Genomic DNA, 19498 nt, shown 5'->3' with positions numbered 1-19498 from the left:
TTTTCTTTTTTAGATGGAGTCTCGCTCTGTTGCCCAGGCTGGAGTGCAATGGCTCAATCTCGGCTCACTGCAACCTCTGCCTCCCGGGTTCAAGTGATTCTCCTCCCTCAGTCTCTCGAGTATCTGAGGTTACAGGCACCTGCCACCACGCCTGGCTAATTTTTTGTATTTTTAGTAGTGACAAGGTTTCACTATGTTGGCCACGCTGGTCTCAAACTCCCGACCTTGTGATCCACCCGCCTCGGCCTCCCAAAGTGCTGTGATTACAGGCGTGAGCCGTCGCGCCTGGCCTCTGGACTTGCTTTCTTTGGCTTCTCCCTGGGGTCTGAAAAAATTGCAGAAAACTCGCTAAAGCCTAGGCCCAGACTATCTAATTTTAGACCCACAGGGACCAATTATTTCAACAACTTCATCAGACAGACGAGGAACTAGAGGCCCTGGATCTTAAGTGATTTCCTCCAGATCACACAGTAATTTGAGCAGAAGTGGGCAGAAGCTCCAGGTCTCCGAAGCCTTAGGGCCGCAGTGTCAATCCTTGAAGCATGGAAAACATCAGGACATAGGGAGAGGCATGGGAGCAGGGGTCGCTGCCGTTATTGTAGCCTCCCTGGCTCTCAGCAACTGTAGTGCCATTTTGATCATGCCCATGGCGGACCGGCCCTGGAGCACCCTGTGACCCCACTGTCTACCGAGATGTTCACATTTTGCCAAGCAAGCTCGGGCAGGACGCTTCTGTCCCTCATACTAAGGAGGAGGGGCCACCTTTGCAGCTTCCAAGTCACCTGCCTGCATCCTGCACAATAGCGGCTCTCCTCACCTTTCAGCTTCTCCTCTGTGTCACTGTCAGACTCACTGTTCTCATCTGTCACTAGAAGAAAAGAACAAGGAAGACAGTTGCAAATGTGAGTTCTTCTCATGTCGGAAGCTCTTTCTGTGTGGTAGCACAGATCAAACGTTCTAATTCAGAGGGGGTGTTCTGTTGTCTTTTTTTTTTTTGAGGCGGAGTCTCACTGTGTCACCCAGGTTGGAGCGCAGCGGCGCAATCTTGGCTCACTGCAACCTCCACCTTCCAGGTTCCAGTGATTCTCTTGCCTCAGCCTCCTGAGTAGCTGGGATTACAGGTGTACACCACCATGCCTCGCTAATATTTCTATTTTTTAGTAGAGACAGGTTTCGCCATGTTGGCCAGGCTGGTCTCGAACTTCTGACCTCAGGTGATCCGCCTGTCTCAGCCTCCCAAAGTGCTGGGATTACAGGCGTGAGCCACTGCGCCCAGCCTCTTGCTGTCTCTCAATGTATTGTACAAACCACATCTCGTCCAACTCAATGTACTGCCAAATTAATCTGGTTCTAGTTCAGATGGTACTAGATGGTACCTATATCAGATAATACAGCAGAAGGTCCTGGTCCCTTTTGTGGAGGTTAAGCAAGGAAGGTTGCTCCCACAGTCACGCCAGGGCCTGTAGTGCTGGGCTGACTTGGTGGTGGGCGAGGACAAGGATGAGGACAAGGATGGGGAGGCAGGGGACATGTCACCCAGGCTGAGCTCCCAGCCCCGCCATTGTCCCAAAGACGGTGCAGGACATTTACAAAGCATCAGCTTATTCTCCTCCTTGGTGAGTCAACCAGAAAAAATAGGAAGCCACTTCTGGAAAGAATCTCTTTTCCGATTCTTGCGGGAGAGGGCTGGTGGTGGGGGTTCTACCTTTTCCTGAGTTGCTCTCCATTGACTGGGACAGCCTCTTCACCCGTTTCTTTCCTCTCCGGACCTCATAAATGGCGTTGATTCGCAACACCAGCTGCCAGACACCAGGAGAAGAACAGCCAGTGTTAGCAGCACGCTCTCTGTGGCGGCTGGGCTTCCCTCACTGCCCTTCTCCTACGATGATGGAGGGCCAGGGCCGGGGGGAGCGGGAGACACTTCCTATGGGCTCGTGGGTGTCTTTCAATCATTTTTTTTTTTTTGAGACAGTTTCGTTCTTGTTGACCAGACTGGGGTGCAATGGCGCCGATCTCAGCTCACTGCAGTCTCTAACTTCTAGGTTCAAGAGATTCTCCTGCTTCAGCCTCCTGAGTAGCTGGCATGACAGGTACCCACCACTATGCCCAGCTAATTTTTGTATTTTTAGTAGAGATGGGGTTTTGCCATGTTGGCCAGGCTGGTCTTGAACTCCTGACCTCAGGTGATCCACCCACCTCGGCCTCCCAAAGTGCTGGGATTACAGGCGTGAGCCACCACACCCAGCCCAGTCATTTTTTTTCTACCACACAGGAACGTGACTGTCAAGGAAAGGAGGCTGCCAGCCCCACTGCCCTGTGGGCGTCTGTTGTCTGGATGGGGGGACAGCCCATTGCTCACGGTGTGGTGGCTGCTTTCCCTCTGAGGCTTCGATGTCACTGCAGCTTGGGAAGGAGCTTTTCCTCCCAAAACAAAACAAGAAAAGGAAGAGACAGGAAAAAAAAAAATGGTTCCCAGGCAGGGCTCCCTTCGTGGGAACCATTCCAAAGAATGTCAGAGCAGCCCTAAGTGGGGTGGGAACCGGGATTAGAACGGGTCCCAAGCCCTAGCTTGGGACTTCGGGGAGCGGCACCATGTAGCCGAGCGTGCAGCCCGATCTGTAGAGGGACGTGCACCCCCAGACGCCATGCACCTTCCATGTGTTCACAGGACACACACATGCAGTGTGCAAGTGTACACGGATACCCTGGGGTGGGACACATTCCAAGCCTCCAAGCAGGCCACTCAACCTAAATGGTCTCCCCCATCACCACTGCCAGACACCCTGTGCCCTGCCCCTCCCCACCTCCCAGGCCGGCCTAGTTATCTGATGCATTTGAAAGGAGACCTGCTTCCATGGGAAATGTTTTTCATATTTCAGACCAAAAGAGTTTGGTGTTTCTTACGTATTTGTTTTCCCCTTTCTTGTGTGAGAAGCTGGTGAGGGCGAATTTATGTATTTTGCTTTGCTGGGTCCCCCGGGGCTTGCTATCAAAGAGCACACATTCATGCCACATGTGATTTAGAATCCCACACATGGAGGAACTCTAAAATTAGTTGTTCTGTGTGCTTACAAAATTAATCTTACTATCTCGTAGCTATATGTTAAATGTTATATAACACTTTTATCTGTCTATGTCAGTAAACAAAAATATAGGATGGTAACCAATTTCCATGTTCTATGAATATTTTATTTATCTATTTATTTTGAGACAGAGTCTTGCTTTGTCACCCATGCTGGAGTGCAGTGGTGTGATCTTGACTCACTGCAACCTCTGACTTCCAGTTTCAAGTGATTCTCATGCCTCAGCCTCCCGAGTAGCTGGGATTACAGGTGTGTGCCACCACGCCCGGCTGATTTTTTTTTTTTTTTGTATTTTTAGTAGAGACAGGGTTTCACCATGTTGGCCAGGCTAGTCTCGAACTTCTGACCTCAAGTGATCTGCCCACCTCAGCCTCCCAAAGTGCTGGAATTATAGGCATGAGCCACTGTGTTGGCTTGAATTATTTTAATTCTTATTTTCGATATTTAGAAATTGTCTGGCCCTCTTTGCCTCTGGCTGGTTGGGTGTCTCTGGGCCATTTAGTTGACCTCTATGGGGTCAAATGTCCTCATTGGAAAAATGAAGGGGTTGGAGTGTTTTATTTCTGTTGAAACACTCCAAATTTCTAATAGCCAACTGTCCATGGACAGATAGATGGATATACAAAATGTGGTATATACATATGATGGAACACCATTTAGTCCTTTTTTTTTTTTGAGACGGAGTCTTGCTCTGTCTCCCAGGCTGGAGTGCAGTGATGCGATCTCGGCTCACTGCAAGCTCCACCTCCCGGGTTCACACCATTCTCCAGCCTTAGCCTCCCCAGCAGCTGGGACTACAGGCACACACCGCCATGCCTGGCTAATTTTTTCGTATTTTTAGTAAAGAAGGCGTTTCACCGTGTTAGCCAGGATGGTCTCGATCTCCTGACCTTGTGATCCATCCGCCTCGGCCTCCCAAAAGTGCTGGAATTACAGGCATGAGCCACCGCGCCCGGCTCATTTAGTCTTAAAAAAGAAGAAAATGCTGACACATGCTTAAACCTTGAAGACACTAAGTGAAGTGAAATGTCATTCACGGAAGGACGATACTGTGTGATTCCTCTTATGTGAGATACCTCCAACACTCTAACTTTCTGGGTTCTAGGATGAAAGTCCTTAGCTGTCCTCAGACTTGCCAGGTCCTTTCACAACCTTTCCTAGTGCTGCCAAAGTGAGTCACTCAACAGGCACCACTACTTAAAGGCATATTCCCTAGGTGGACTTCAGCAGAACCATCTCTTTCTCTTTCTCTTTTTTTTTTTAGAGGCAGCATCTCTCTCTGTCACCTAGGCTGGAGTGCAGTGGCGTGATCAGAGCTCACTGCAGCCTCTAACTCCTGGGTTCAAGTGATTCTCTCTCAACTCAGCCTCGCAAGTAGCTAGGACTATAAGTGCACACCACCATGCCTGGCTAATTTTAAAATTTTTTGTAGAGATGGGGTTCCACCATGTTGTCTAGGCTGGTCTTGAATGCCTGGGCTCAAGTGGTCCTCCTATCTTGGCCTCCCAAAGTGCTGGGATTACAGGTGTGAGCCACTGCATCCGGCCTCCCTTGACTTTCTTTCAGGTTGATGAGTTACTCAGAGAAATCCCATGAAAGCTACAGACAATGTCCCACATGGAAACTTATCTGCATAAAGTTTTCATTTTTATGGATTTCATGACCCCCTAAAGCCCATCCATGAACTCTGAAATTAAGAATCCCTGCTCTACAAGGTGTAAGAAGCTGATATTGGCTGGGTACAGTGGCTCACACCTGTAATTCCAGCACTTTGGGAGGCTGAGGCGGGCGGATCACATCGTCAGGAGTTCGAGACCAGCCTCGTCAATATGGTGAAACTCCATCTCTACTGATAATACAAAAATTAGCTGGGCATGGTGGCTGTAGTCCCAGCTACTCGGGAGGCTGACCAGGAGAATCGCTTGAACCTGGGAGGTGGAGGTTGTAGTAAGCCGAGATCACACCACTGTACTCCAGCTTGGGCAACAGAGTGAGACTCCATCTAAAAAAAAAAAAAAAAAAAAGTTGATCTTGAAGGAGTTCAGGACATAGCTCCCCAAAATATGCCACTTTGGCATATTGATTATTTTTTTTTTTTTTTTTTTTTTTTTTTTTTTTTTTTTTTTGAGACGGAGTCTTGCTCTGTCGCCCAGGCTGGAGTGCAGTGGCCTGATCTCAGCTCACTGCAAGCTCCGCCCCCCGGGTTCACGCCATTCTCCTGCCTCAGCCTCCCGAGTAGCTTGTACTACAGGCACTCGCCACCTCGCCCGGCTAGTTTTCTTGTATTTTTTAGTAGAGACGGGGTTTCACCGTGTTAGCCAGGATGGTCTCGATCTCCTGACCTCGTGATCCGCCCGTCTCGGCCTCCCAAAGTGCTGGGATTACAGGCTTGAGCCACCGCGCCCGGCCAGGCATATTGATTATTTTTAACTAAAGACACTTGAAAAACAGAAAGTACATGAAGGTCGCTCTGACCTTCCCTTTTCTTCTTAAAACAGGAGATGAAACTCCACACAAAAGAGGCCCTCCTTATAACAGGAGGAAAGAAACATTATCACCAGTGATGGTGAGTTGAGGCCAAGAGAAATCTAATCAAACAAATCTTGTTTAACCCCTATCTTCCTGGTTACTTTTCCACAATTGCCGCTCTTTGTTCAGCCTAGTATATAAACACATAGATCCAGTCACTTCTTTGGGTCTTACATTTTTCTTTTGAGGGCTCCCACGTACTTGTAAATAAAATGAGTATGCATTTTTCCTGTTAAGTGTCTTACGTCAGTTTAAATCTGAGGCTCAGCTGGAGACTCTAAGAGGGTAGAAGAGAAATTTTGCCTACCCTACAGTACCAAACTGGTCAATGAAGAGAGACCGAACTGCAGCACTGAAACTGAGCAAAAGGAAATGTAACCAACAACAGATGCATAAAGATGTATATATCCAAGCCCCTGGGAATATTTTACCTTTTTGGCTGCAAAGAGCCACAAGAGGATTGTTGACAAGGGCTGTCTCAGAACACAGACTGGGACCTGCCTCTGCAGCGGGTGTAGACCAAGTCTCAGGTCAGAGCATGATGGATGGTGTTCTGTTTTTTTGTGGCGATGAAGGAAGGAGCTGTGGCTTTTTGAGGATGGGCATTAAAACCTTGTCTGGGATCAGACAAGCAGCTGAGATTGGGAGAAGAGTGGCTAAGAGGAAGACCACAGGACCACAAAAATGATCAGGATGAAGGTCCAGATATTCCAGCCTGCTGGCTTCACTGTGTCCCCCTGGCCTGCAGCAACACAGGTGGGAGAGGGGCCAGTGATGTATCCCCCACCCAGACCCCTCTGCAGTCTTCTTTCACAGAGAAAGGGTCATGCATATCTGAGCATGAAGCTGGTTGCCACCATTACCTTAGGTATCTTTCTCTTCTTCCTGCCGTTCTGTGGGTCTCCAAGGTTAAAGAAAGTGTCGTCAGGGCTGCTGGGAGTGGAGGGGGGGCTGATTTTGGAAGGGGACCCAGTTCCATCCCGACTCAGCTTCCTAGTGTCCAGCAGTTTGAAGTTCCTCCTCTCTGAATTTTGTCGGAAAAAAGCAGGTTTGGACAATGACTGCTATGAGGGAAAAGGAGAAAAGAAGAGTAAATGAATTCAAAGGAGACTAACCAGTGGATAACTGGTGGTGCCAGGGACAAGACAATGAAATTGAGAAGAGGAACTGGTCTAGTTCCTCTACACCTTCCCAGGGTAGGTGGAGCTTGGTTATGCCAGTAAGTGTTCAATGAACACGTATCATCCAGTTACCAAAAATGTGTGTGATGAGCGATGTAAATCTAATCCAGTTTCTCTTTTTTTTGAGAAGGAGTCTTACTCTGTCACCTGGGCTGGAGTGCAGTGGCGCGATCTCAGCTCACTGCAACCTCCGCTTCCCAGGTTCAAGCAATTCTCCCCCTTGAGCCTCTCGAGTAGCTGGGACTACAAGCACACGCTGCCATGCCCGCCTAATTTTTTGTATTTTAGCAGAGACAGGGTTTCACTGTGTTGCCCAGACTGGTCTCAAACTCCTAAGCTCAGGCAATCCACCCGCCTCAGCCTCCCAAAGTGCTAGGATGACAGGCGTGAGCCACCGTGCCCGGCTGTTTCTCTTCTTGGACAAGTGCAAGGTCACCTGCCTCAATCCCTAGACGTTACAGCTGAGGCCTTCTGACAACCCAAGACACAAGGACTGGGAGTTACAGGGACTAAGCCTCACTTTGGCCTTGCTGCAGGATTGCTGAGTGTCTTTTATACAAGGAATTGTGTTTCTTTTTTTCTTTTTGAGACGGAGTCTCGCTCTGCCGCCCAGGCTGAAGTGCAGTGGCACAATCTCGGCTCACTGCAAGCTCCGCCTCCTGGGTTCACGCCATTCTTCTGCCTCAGCCTCCCCAGCAGCTGGGACTACAGGCGCCACAGCACCTGTCTAATTTTTTGTATTTTTGATTGAGATGGGGTTTTACCATATTAGCCAGGATGGTCTCGATCTCCTGACCTCGTGATCTGCCCGCCTTGGCCTCCCAAAGTGCTGGGATTATAGGCATGAGCCACCTGACCCGGCTGGAATTATGTTTCTTTGGGCCTCAATATCTTATTTCTAAAACAGGCCTCTTCAAAGTCAAAAGGCTGGCCAGGTGCGGTTGCTCACACCATAATCCCAGCACTTTGGGAGGCCGAGGAGGATCACTTGAGGTCAGGAGTTTGAGACCAGCCTGGCCAACATGGTGAAACCCTGTCTCTACTAAACATACAATTTAGCTGGGTGTGGTGGCGCACACCTGTAATCCCAGCTACTTGGGAGGCTGAGGCAGGAGAATCGCCTGAACCTGGGAGGCGGAGGTTGCAGTGAGCTGAGATCACGCCACTGCACTCCAGCCTGGGTGATGGAATGAGACTGTCTCAAAACAAAACAAAAAACAAAGTCAAAAGGCAAACAAAACACTTGCTAAAAAAATTTAGAACACATAGAAAATAACCCACAGAAATTAACTCATTTTCCTAAAATACACTACAAATTAATGAGAAAAAGACTAACGACTCAAAAGAAAAACAGGCAAAATAATGGAAAATTTAGAGAAAAAGAAATACAATGATTCTCAGAAACATAAAAATATTCTTAGCGGCCGGGCGTGGCGGCTCATGCCTATAATCCCAGCACTTTGGGAGGCCAAGGCAGGCAGATCACGAGGTCAGGAGATTAAGACCATCCTGGCTAACATGGTGAAACCCTGTCTCTATTAAAAATACAAAAAAAAAAAAAAAAAGAAAAGAAAATTAGCCGGTGTGATGGCAGATGCCTGTAGTCCCAGCTACTCAGGAGGCTGAGGCAGGAGAATGGCGTGAACCTGGGAGGCGGAGCTTGCAGTGAACCGAGATCGCACCACTGCACTCCAGCCTGAGCGACAGAGCAAGACTCCGTCTCAAAAAAAAAAAAAAGATTCTTAGTTTCACTCCCAAGAGAAAGGAAAATTAAAACTCCATTAAAGAAACATTTTTTTTGCTCAGAGATAAGAAAATTTGATAGCTCACTCTGTTGGTGAAAGCGAGAGAGAAAAGTCACTCCCACACTGTCATACAGGCTTGGCGGGAGTATCACTTGGTACAGGGCTACGGAGGGCAGTCTACATGAGCTAACAAAATTATGATGCATATAGCTTCAGACCCCGCAATTCCACTGCTAGGAATTTACTCTGCTGATATACACTTATTTGTGCAATGTTATTTTTTACAAGGAAACATATTGTGCAAAGGATATTGTACATTGCGACATGGTTTGTAATCACAAAATACTGGAAATAACCTAGATATCCATCAATAGAGGCTGGTCAAACAAATTATGATAAACCCACACAGCAGAATACTATGCAATTATTTAAAAAATCTTAATGTACTTGTCGGGCATGGTGGCTCAAGCCTGTAATGCCAGTACTTTGGGAGGCCGAGGTGGGTGGATCACCTGAGGTCAGGAGTTCGAGACCAGCCTGACCAATATGGTGAAACCCTCGTCTCTGCCAAAAATGCAAAAATTAACCTGGCATGGTGGTGTGCACCTGTAGCTACTTGGGAGGCTGAGACAGGAAAATTGCTTGAAGCCAGGAGCAGAGGTTGCAGTGAGCTGAGATCATACCACTGCACCCCAGCCTAGGCAACAGAGCAAGACTCCGTCTCAAAAAAAAAATTAACAAAAAACTTAATGTACTGATATGGAAGGTTCTTTCAGAGATATACATATATAATATTTTTACAACATTGACATTTTTTCATACTTCAATACACCAACTGTATTTTTCTTTAGTGTATTTTTTATGTACTTTGCTTATCTTTTAGGATTCTAACGTTTTTACTATTTTCAATGAGCTCTACATAGAACAGATATTAACTATTTGTCAGGTTTGCCGTAAGTGTGCTTTTCCCATGTGGTTTATTTGTAGTTTTATTTTAGTTATAATAACTTTTTATATGAAAATGTGTTAATCTTTTCTTTTGTAATTCATTTAATCTCTTCTTTTTTTGCCTAAAAAACTATCTCCTCTTAGAGGTTTAATAAATATTCAATTCCATTTTCTTCTGGATTTTCTTGGTTTGTTTCAAACACATTTTATTTATTATTCCATCAGTAATTTATTTTGTGATATGTTCATCTAAATCATTTTTTCCCCGAAATAACTTATTCCTATTCTATTTAATGAATGAGCTTTTCTTTATCAACTTATGAGGCCACATTTATCCTGTCTTAAACTCGCATAGAACAGGCATATTTTGCTACATTGATTTCTCCATTCACTATCTGTTTAGTTCCAAATAGTAAGTAGCAATAACTTAGGAATCTTTTCTTTTTGAAGATTTCCAAAAATAAAGATTCCTGGTTTCCTAAGTGGCCAGCTCCAATGTTTTATCACAGGTCTCCAAGGAGCAATAAATTATGTAGTACCATAAACCTTCAGCAGAGGAAGAGCTGACTGGATTAGGCACCATGAACATCTCAATCCTACCAGCACAAAAAGAAGGAAGGGGGGCAAGCCTTCTTTGAGGCTACAAATTCCATCTACAGTAAAATCCCAGGAAATGATCCTATCATTGCACTAGAGTCTCCTATCAAATTGTTGGGAAAATGCAGGTATCTGCTTTTGTTAGAGATGTAGACTGTGATGGTGTTCATTCAAAGATCTGACCTGTGAAAAGGTCAGACGAGAAAGAAACCACAGAAGGAATGGAAACACAGCACACAGCTTTCTGAAGAATGTGTGGGCTGCATCTCTGAGTGGTCACCCTGCTGGAGAACGGGGATCCTGATGTGTCCCACAGCACCCCAAATAAGCCACCAAATGTTCAGGGAGCTTTCGTGATGGGGTGGGATTTCAGCAGATATTTGATAGAATGGGAAGACTTACCTGTGGTAGAGAGTGTTAGCATTGACACAGCACAATCTGAGAATAGTGGGAGGGAGAGTAAATTAAATCAAAAGAGTCTTCAAGGTTTAGAGTAAGTGCAGTGAAACAGATGGAAGAGATGATACAGCAATGAAGATATCTAATTGTCTACTGAAGGCCTTTGAAAGTGAAGATATGAATCTTGGACTTACGGATCAGAAAACTTTTTCTTTTTTTTATTCTTTGAGACGGAGTCTCACTCTGTTGCCCAGGCTGGAGTGCAGTGGTGCAATCTCGGCTAACTGCAATCTCCACATCCCAGTTTCAAGTGATTCTCCTGCCTCAGTCTCCCAAGTAGCTGGATTACAAGTGAGTGCCATCACGCCTGGCTAATTTTTGTATTTTTAGTAGAGAGGGATTTTGCCATATTGGCCAGGCTGGTCTTGAACTCCTGACCTCAGGTGATCCGCCCACTGTGGCCTCTCAAAGTGCTGGGATTATAGGCGTGAGCCACCAGGCCTGGCCAGCACACCTTTTCTTAAAAGCCAGATTGTACTTAAGGCTTTGTGGGCCATATCCTCTCTGTTGCAACTACTAAACTGTGCCCTTGTAGTATAAAAGCAGCTGTAGATAATATGTAAATGAATGAGCCTGGCTGTGTTCCCATAGAACTTTATTCATAATGTCAGGGTATCAGCAGTTGTTTGTTACACCCAGAATTATAGTATAAAAGGAAAGTCACTCTAGGATCCCAAGAATGATGTGTCAGACTGTGGTCCAGAGAAGATTCTAGCTTTTGATCAGAGGACCTTACACCAACATGTATGGCACCCAATCCCATTGTGTCTCTCTGGAGTAACCTCAGGGGCTTAGCTCGGCTGAGAGGCTCGCAGACACCCCTGATTGTATAGATCTCCGACTCATGATGGGCACAGCAAAAGATTTGTAGTGTTCAAAAGCGAAAAGAGACAAGAACCCTCATGGTCTGAGGTCTGATGTCCCTGCTGAAGCCTCTTCAGTTATTTCAGGAGAGTGGCTGGGGACATCCTGGTCGGGTTGGGGGGCACAGTGGCAAGGAAGCTGTGTGCCCCATCAGAAGGGCCTGAGCTGTACTCGAGCCCATGTTCATTAACCCTTCTTGTCTGTGAATGGTGGCTGGTGGCTCAATTCCTTCCAGTCCTCTACTGCCTCTGTCTTTTTTTTTTTTTTTTTTTTTTTTTTTTGAGACGGAGTCTCGCTCTGCCGCCCAGGCTGGAGTGCAGTGGCCGGGTCTCAGCTCACTGCAAGCTCCGCCTCCTGGGTTTACGCCATTCTCCTGCCTCAGCCTCCCAAGCAGCTGGGACTACAGGCGCCCGCCATGTCGCCCGGCTAGTTTTTTGTATTTTTTAGTAGAGACGGGGTTTCACCATGTTAGCCAGGATGGTCTCGATCTCCTGACCTCGTGATCCGCCCGTCTCGGCCTCCCAAAGTGCTGGGATTACAGGCTTGAGCCACCGCGCCCGGCCGGCTGCCTCTGTCTTTACTGCCTCAGGAGACTCTGCCTGTGGGAGACTACAGGGGTCCTTGATATAAACTATCCCCATCCCCCTCACCCATCTCAACATCATTCCTACTCTTAGGAGACCTCCTGTGCTGTCTGTCATTCACACAAACATACATATTTGCTCATACATGCCTGTAGGTATACACATTCTTATATGAAAGAAGAGACACTTCCCTAAATATATATACAGAGAAAGGCATATAAGGGCCGGGTGCAGTGGCTCACACCTATAATCCCAGCACTTTGGGAGGCTGAGGCAGGCAGATCACTTGAGGTTAGGAGTTCGAGACCAGCCTGACCAACATGGCGAAACCCCATCTCTACTAAAAATACAAAAATTAGCCGGGTGTGGTGGCGGGCACCTGGGTTACTCAGGAGGCTGAGACAGGAGAATCGCTTGAACCCAGGAGGCAGAGGTTGCAGTGAGCTGAGACCACGTCACTGCACTCCAGCCTGGGCAACAGAGTGAGACTTCGTCTCATAAAACAAAATAAAAATATAAAGGCATACAAGGGCATTCTAACAATGGGGACTAATAACATTGTATTCAGATAATGGAATACCATGCAGGCAAGAAAAACCGTTTCTAAAAATAAATTAGGCTAGGTGTGGTGGCTCATGGCCTGGCCTCGTGGCTCATGCCTGTAATTCCAGCACTTTGGGAGGCCACGGTGGGCAGATCAAAGGTCAAGAGATCAAGACCATATGACCAACATGGTGAAACCCCAACTCTACCAAAAATACAAAAATTAGCTGGGCTTGGTGGCGCGTGCCTGTAGTCCCAGCTACTCAAGAGGCTGAGGCAGGAGAATCGCTTGAACCCGGGAGGTGGAGGTTGCAGTGAGGCCACGATCGTGCCACTGCACTCCAGACTGGCAACAGAGAGAGACTGTCTCAAAATAATAAAAAAAAAAAAAAAAAAAGAAATTGATGACATGGGAAAATACTCATGATCAATATAAAAAAGCATCAAAACTACATATACAATATAATCACAAATCTTTTTTTTTTTTTTTTTTGAGACAGAGTCTCGCTCTGTCACCCAGGCTGGAGTACAATGGTGCGATCTTGGCTCACTGCAACCTCCACCTCCTAGATTCAAGCAATTCTCCTGTCTCAGCCTCCCAAGTAGCTGAGATTACAGGTGCATACCATTGCGCCCGACTAATTTTTACATTTTCAGTAGAGACGAGCTTTCACCATGTTTGCCAGGCTGGTTACAAACTCTTGACCTCAGTTGATTTGCCCGCCTCGGCTTCCCAAGATCACAGATCTTTTTAAAAAATGTATACTTACATGCACACAAACACATGGACGCACACCACACACAGTGTGTGTGAGAGAATCAGAGAGGAAACAAACCGAAGTGTCAGCAGTGGGTGTTGGGATTACATGCGCGTTTTAAAAAGATCTTCAAAATACACACACATAAATACACATACACAAGATGCCAATCTGGGCCAGGCGAGGTGGCTCACGCCTGTAATCCAGGCATTTGGGAGGCAAAGGTGGGTGGATCACCTGAGGTCAGGAGTTTGAGACCAGCCTGGCCAAAATGATGAAACCTCGTCTCTACCAAAAATACAAAAAAAATTAGCTGGGCATGGTGGCGGACGCCGGTAGTCCCAGCTACTTGGGAAACTGAGACAGAGGTTGCAGTGAGCTGAGATCACGCCACTGCCCTCCAGCCTGGGCAACAAGAGGGAAACTCCATCTCAAAAAAAAAATGGAAATCTATTATAGAAATACTAGAAAATAGAGGCATAAAGAAAAGTAGAATTCCCAAATTGTGGATGAGTTTTATTTTCTTCATTAAACTTTTCAGTAATTACAATACTTATTCTGTATCACGTAACCAGAGACACTTTTATAATTACAATGTTCTCAGGAAAAAAAAAAGAAAAGCATGTATGTATGTATTTACTTATTGTTGGAGACAGGCTCTCACTCTGGAGAGCTGAGGCACAAAAATAGCTCACTGCAGCGTTGGACTCCTGGGTTCAAGTGAATCTCCCATGTCAGCCTCCTGAGTAGTTAGGACTACAGGCACGTACCACCATGCCTGTCTAATTTTTAAATTTTTTGTAGAGATGCGGTCTTACTATGTTGACAAGGCTGGTCTTGAATGCCTGGCCTCAAGCAATCCCCCCACCTTGGTTTCCCAAAGTGCTAGGATTACAGGCATGGACCACTGCACCCAGCCTGTTATTTCACTATTATTATTTTTTATTTAGTTTTGAGATGGAGTCTCATTCGGTCGCCCAGGCTGGAGTGCAGTGGTGTGATCTCAGCTCACTGAAACCTCCGCCTCCCAGGTTCAAGCAATTCTCCTGCCTCAGCCTCCCAAGTAGCTGGGAATACAGGCGCGTGCCACTACACCTGGCTAATTTTTGCATTTTTGGTAGAGATGGGGTTTCACCATGTTGGCCAGGCTGATCTCAAACTCCTGACCTCAGGTGAGCTGCCCACCTTGGCCTCCCAAAGTGCTGGGATTACAGGCGTGAGCCACTGTGCCTGGCCACCCAGCTTGTTATTTTTAAAAAGAACATATATTGAAAAGTATAGGCCAGGTGCGGTGGCTCATGCCTGTAATTCCAGCACTTTGGGAGGCTGAGGCGGGCGGATTACTTGAAGTCAGGCGTTCGAAAGTAGCCTGGCCAACGTGGTGAAACCCTGTCTTTACTAAAAATACAAAAAAGCAGCCGGCATGGTGACCTGTGCCTGTAATCCCAGCTACTCAGAGGGTGGGGCACGAGAATCACTTGAACTCGGCAGGTGAAGGTTGCAGTGAGCCGAGATCGAGCCACTGCACTCCAGCCTGGGCGACAGAGCAAGACTTTTTCTGAAAAGAAAAGAAATGGTGGGTGATATGTAGCAAGAAAACAGTCCCTTTCAGGAGCTTGCAGTTTGTGTTTAGCAGCAGCAGCATCTGCCCCCAGCTGCACGCTTGGTCCTTTCTGAGGAGTGCCTATCCAACAGGCCTTTCCCTCTCAAATGGAAATTCTAGTGACTCAAATAACTAGCCATGGCCTAATAAAATGAACATCCCAAAGATGGCTGAGGATCTCTCCGTGGCTTGCAGGGGAGGTCGCATGGAGGGACTGCGCCTGCAAGCTCTGAGGTCCCAGATGCAGCCCAGATGCGGCAGATGCTCCACGAATATGTGATGAGCTAATGGAGGAAGTGGTGAAGTCTCCAGCTGTCCCCTAGAGCAGGGCACACAGCAGACATCCAGATGTGGATGAGCAGAATAATGAACATGGACACGGTGTCCCGCTGAGGGCTTGCAAGGATCTCTGGCAATCAGACACACGCTCTGGACAACTGGATTCTCTTTCTTCAGGACAGCTACAGATACAGATACAGACACAGCTGGACGTTAAGTTCTTGTGGACGTTCTCACTTACTCGGCTTAGCTGCTTTGGCGGCAGAGGCTCTAGGGTTTCTCCAGCCCAGCAGGGACAGGAAGAAAAGGGTTGGTAAGACTTTATTTCCTGGTATCAGGCAGGAGTGCTCTGCCTTGAATGCAAAGCTGCCTTGGGTAGATGTTTTTTTTTTTTTTTGAGATGGAGTTTCACTCTTTTACCCAGGCTGGAGTGAAGTGGCGTGATCTTGGCTCACTGCAACCTCTGCCCCCTAGGTTCAAGTGATTCTCCTGCCTCTGCCTTCCGAGTAGCTGGGATTACAGGCACCCGCCACCACACCTCACTAATTTTTAGCAGAGATGGGTTTTCACCATATTGGCCAGGCTGGTCTCGAACTCCTGACCTCAGGTGATCCACCAGCCTTGGCCTCCCAAAGTGCTAGGATTACAGGCATGAGCCACTGTGCTTGGCCTGGGCAGATGTTTTTCATTGTTCCTCAGGGGTGAGGCAGTTCACTCCCCACATGAAGTGGGGAGCCAGGTAGGACCCAAAGGGGACAGACCAGGTGTGACAGCTTGCTTTCTTATTCTAAGTCAGGCTTCTCTGCCATGGGAAATGAAGGATTTCCCAAATGTTGAAGACATCCCTATTGCAATGAAAACAGCAACAACACATTTCCAAGGCAAGCAGAAAGTATTTGCTCATTGTCAGTTGCCATGGATTATTCTTGATGACACCCTTTTCCATATGAGAAGAGAAATGGCAGTTAACAGGCAATACTTGGTACAGGCAAGTATTGTAGCAATTTATCTGGGTCTGTAAGATCCATCCTTCAGGATAGGTTGTTCCCTCACCTCTTCCAGAAGCCTGGTGGCAGGCAGCATCCTTTTATGGCCATCAAGCACAGAAGACAGGCTTCAGGTGGAGAGAGCCCCACCTGCCAGCGATGCTGACCCTGTGGGGCAGGCACAGGAAGACCACTGCTTTTCCTAGACTGGAAACAGAGCCTTGCAATGAGATTTAAGTTGACCTTTGCAGCCAGTACTTGGCCTTCCTTAATTTCTTCTACTAAATATTGTAGAACTGTTAGGCCTTACGGGAAAACCAAAGAAATAGAATATATACATTTTTATTTATTTATTTATTTATTTTAACTTGGGTTAAAATATATACCTTTTGACCTTGAGGAATTTATAATCTAGTTGGGGAGATGTTTTTAGGATATATTAAGGCCGGGCACGGTGGCTCACACCTGTAATCCCAGTACTTTGGGAGGCTGATGTGGGCGGATCACGAGGTCAGGAGATTGAGACCATCCTGGCTAACACGGTGAAACCCCATCTCTACTAAAAAAAAATACAAAAAGTTAGCTGGGCGCCGTGGCAGGCACCTGTAGTCCCAGTTACTCGGGAGGCTGAGGCAGGAGAATGGCATGAACCCGGGAGGCGGAACTTGCAGTGAGCCGAGATCACGCCACTGCACTCCAGCCTGGGCGACAGTGTGAGACTCCATCTCAAACAAACAAACAACAACAAAACAGCAACAACAAAACATGAAATGATGTCACTGAGTGTTACAGATAATCAGAGAGGAAGAAGTCCCAGAGATTGGGATGGCTGGTGAAGCTTCTTAAAGGACGCATGATTGAACTGGGCCTCAGAGGATGGGGAGAGGTCCCAGTGAGAGCCAAAGGCAGAGGTAAAAATGACCTAGCACAGCAGTTGGCAAATTTTGGCCTGTGGGCCACATCTGGCCCACCACCTGTTTTTGTACAAGCCATGACTTAAGAATTAACTTTTACATTTTTAAATGGTTGGAAAAATAAATAATATTTCATGACAAGTAACAATTATATAAAACTCAAATTTCAGCATCCAGGTCAGGTGCGGTGGCTCACACCTGTAATCCTAGCCCTCTGGGAGGCTGTGGCAGGCGGATAATTTGAGGTCAGGAGTTTGAGACCAGCCTGGCGAACATGGAAACCCCATCTCTACTAAAAGTACAAAAATTAGCCAGGCGTGGTGGCGCACGCCTGTAGTCCCAGCTACTTGGAAGGCTGAGGCAGGAGAATCACTTGAACCTGGGAGGTGGAGGTTGTATTGAGCTGAGACTGCGCCACTGCACTCCAGTCTGGGTGACAGAGCAAGATTCTGTCTCAAAAAACAAAAAACAACAACAACAAAGGTTGATTGAGATACAGCCACATTCATTTATTTACACATTGTCTATGACTGCCTCACACTGCAGTGGCCACTCTCGGTAGTTACAACAGAGACCATATGGCCCACACAGCCCAAAACATTTACTCTCTGGTCCTTTAGAGAGAGTGTGCATGTCCCAGGCCTACATCAGAGGGGTAGTTGGTAGGCTCTGGCTGGAGGGGGCATTTGTATGTAGGAACTATGGGAGATTAGGGGTAATGGGTGCCAAGATATCTGTTACAAATGCTAGCCCTGCAGGCAGTAGGTTGAAATTACCATCTACATGAATATGGTTATGTTATCTATATGCATAGGGTATGTAACTCCAAAAGGTTCAAAAGGATATTCTGTAAAAAGAAGGTCAGCCTTCCTCCCATCCTCTGGGTATTCAGACAGGACAACCCCTCTGAGGTCCTCAGTTACTCATGCTTGGGTATCCGCACAGAGATTTTTTTTTTCACCTCCAATATTGGGGATGGAGATATTCTTATACATACATGTGTGAGTTTACATATATGTATATTCTTTCATATTTATATACATGCATATTCTTTCACTAAAAAAACCCACATACAGACATGTGCGAGTTTACATATATGTATATTTTTTTCTTTAAGAAACCCACAGGCTGGACGTGGTGGCTCACGCCTGTAATCCCAGCACTTTGGGAGGCCAAGGCTGGTCGATCACTCAAGCCCACGAGTTCAAGATCAGCATGGCCAACATGACGAAACCCCGTCTCTACAAAAAATACAAAAATCAGCTGGGCTGGTGGCGTGTGCCTGTAATTCCGGGTACTTAGAAGGCTGAGTTGGGAGGACTGAGTCTGGGAGTTCACCTGCAGTGAGCCGTGATTGCACCACTGCACTCCAGCCTGGGTGACAGAGCGACAACACCCTGACTCAATTAAATCAACAACAACAACAACAACCCACAAATACTTTAAAACTACTGTTCTACATCATGCCTTTCCATCTTGTATCTTAGAGTGTGCTCTGTGTTAAGACATTCTTAACAGTTGTATGGGACAGATGTACATCTTTTATTTACCCTGTTCGAGGAGGTTTCTGAGCCAGAAGCTCAATGGTATTTTAGGAAGCTTTTTTGGGCAGGGGGGCTCCAAGAGAACTAGAGGCAGAAAGACCAGTCAGCCAGCGATGTACAAATCCAGGAGCCTGGCAGGGCAAGTCGGGGTGGCCTGGAATTCCAGCACCGGCCGGAACTCCAGAGTGCTCAAGGCCACCGTGCTGCGGCCCCCTCTCTTGCCACCTCTCCCTGGGGACTCATACCTTGGTGAGCGTGTCAGGGATGGAAGAGGTGGGAGAAGCAGGAAAATTCAAGACACACTTCTTTCCCAGGCAGCGACCGTGTAACTCGATGTCCTCATAAGGGTTCTCCTTCATTGGCGGATCTGTGTTCAAAGGCAATGTGTCAGGAACCTGGGAACACTGAGGACATTTCCCTTTTCGAAACACTGAGGTCAGCATCTTGGCCTCTCCTGTGTCCGTCCTTGTAGGGATATCTGCTGTTTTGCCATCCATGCGCCCCTCCTCTTGGTAGCAGCCCCTGATTTCACTGGGTTACCTCTCCATCTCTTCATCTGTGGCCATGGGAGATTAACTCCATTCTCAGTTTCAGTGCTTTAGCTAATCTAGGTATCCCAAATCCCTGCCTCAGTGATCAGTTCAGGGAAGGGCTCATATTCTAAGCCTAAGGGGATATCACTGCATGGCATTCCTTGGCTCCAAAGGTGAACAAGGGACCTTGGCTGGTCTAATAAGGGTGAACCTTAGGATTTCTGGTGGGACTTGCAAGATACAAGCTCTTCTCTCCACCAGGAAGATATGAATTCCAGGAAGCTGGTGGCAGCCATTGTGGGGATCCTGGGAAGCCTGCTGAGAATAAAGCTAACCTGAGAGGTAAGA

General features: G+C 47.0%; 1 protein-coding gene across 5 annotated transcripts in view; it reads right to left on the bottom strand.

Annotated features, from left to right (window-relative positions):
- The window catches only part of DENND2A (DENN domain containing 2A), a 134085-nt gene that overhangs the window by 58505 nt on the left and 56082 nt on the right, over positions 1–19498 (bottom strand). For 3 of the 5 annotated variants that reach the window (XM_033192271.1, XM_033192275.1, XM_033192276.1), the window contains 4 exons: positions 18863–18984; positions 6476–6676; positions 1706–1799; positions 818–868 (listed from right to left, as the gene is read on the bottom strand). In XM_033192271.1, the coding sequence (XP_033048162.1) occupies positions 818–868; positions 1706–1799; positions 6476–6676; positions 18863–18984 (468 nt within the window). The remainder of the gene's footprint in view (positions 1–817; positions 869–1705; positions 1800–6475; positions 6677–18862; positions 18985–19498) is intronic. The other 2 variants (XM_033192273.1, XM_033192274.1) reach the window with 2 other exon arrangements.

Source organism: Trachypithecus francoisi, unplaced genomic scaffold, assembly GCF_009764315.1.
Source record: "Trachypithecus francoisi isolate TF-2019V2 unplaced genomic scaffold, Tfra_2.0 Lachesis_group4, whole genome shotgun sequence".
Taxonomy (NCBI): Eukaryota; Metazoa; Chordata; class Mammalia; order Primates; family Cercopithecidae; genus Trachypithecus; species Trachypithecus francoisi.
This window is presented reverse-complemented; position numbering and strand designations above follow the sequence as displayed.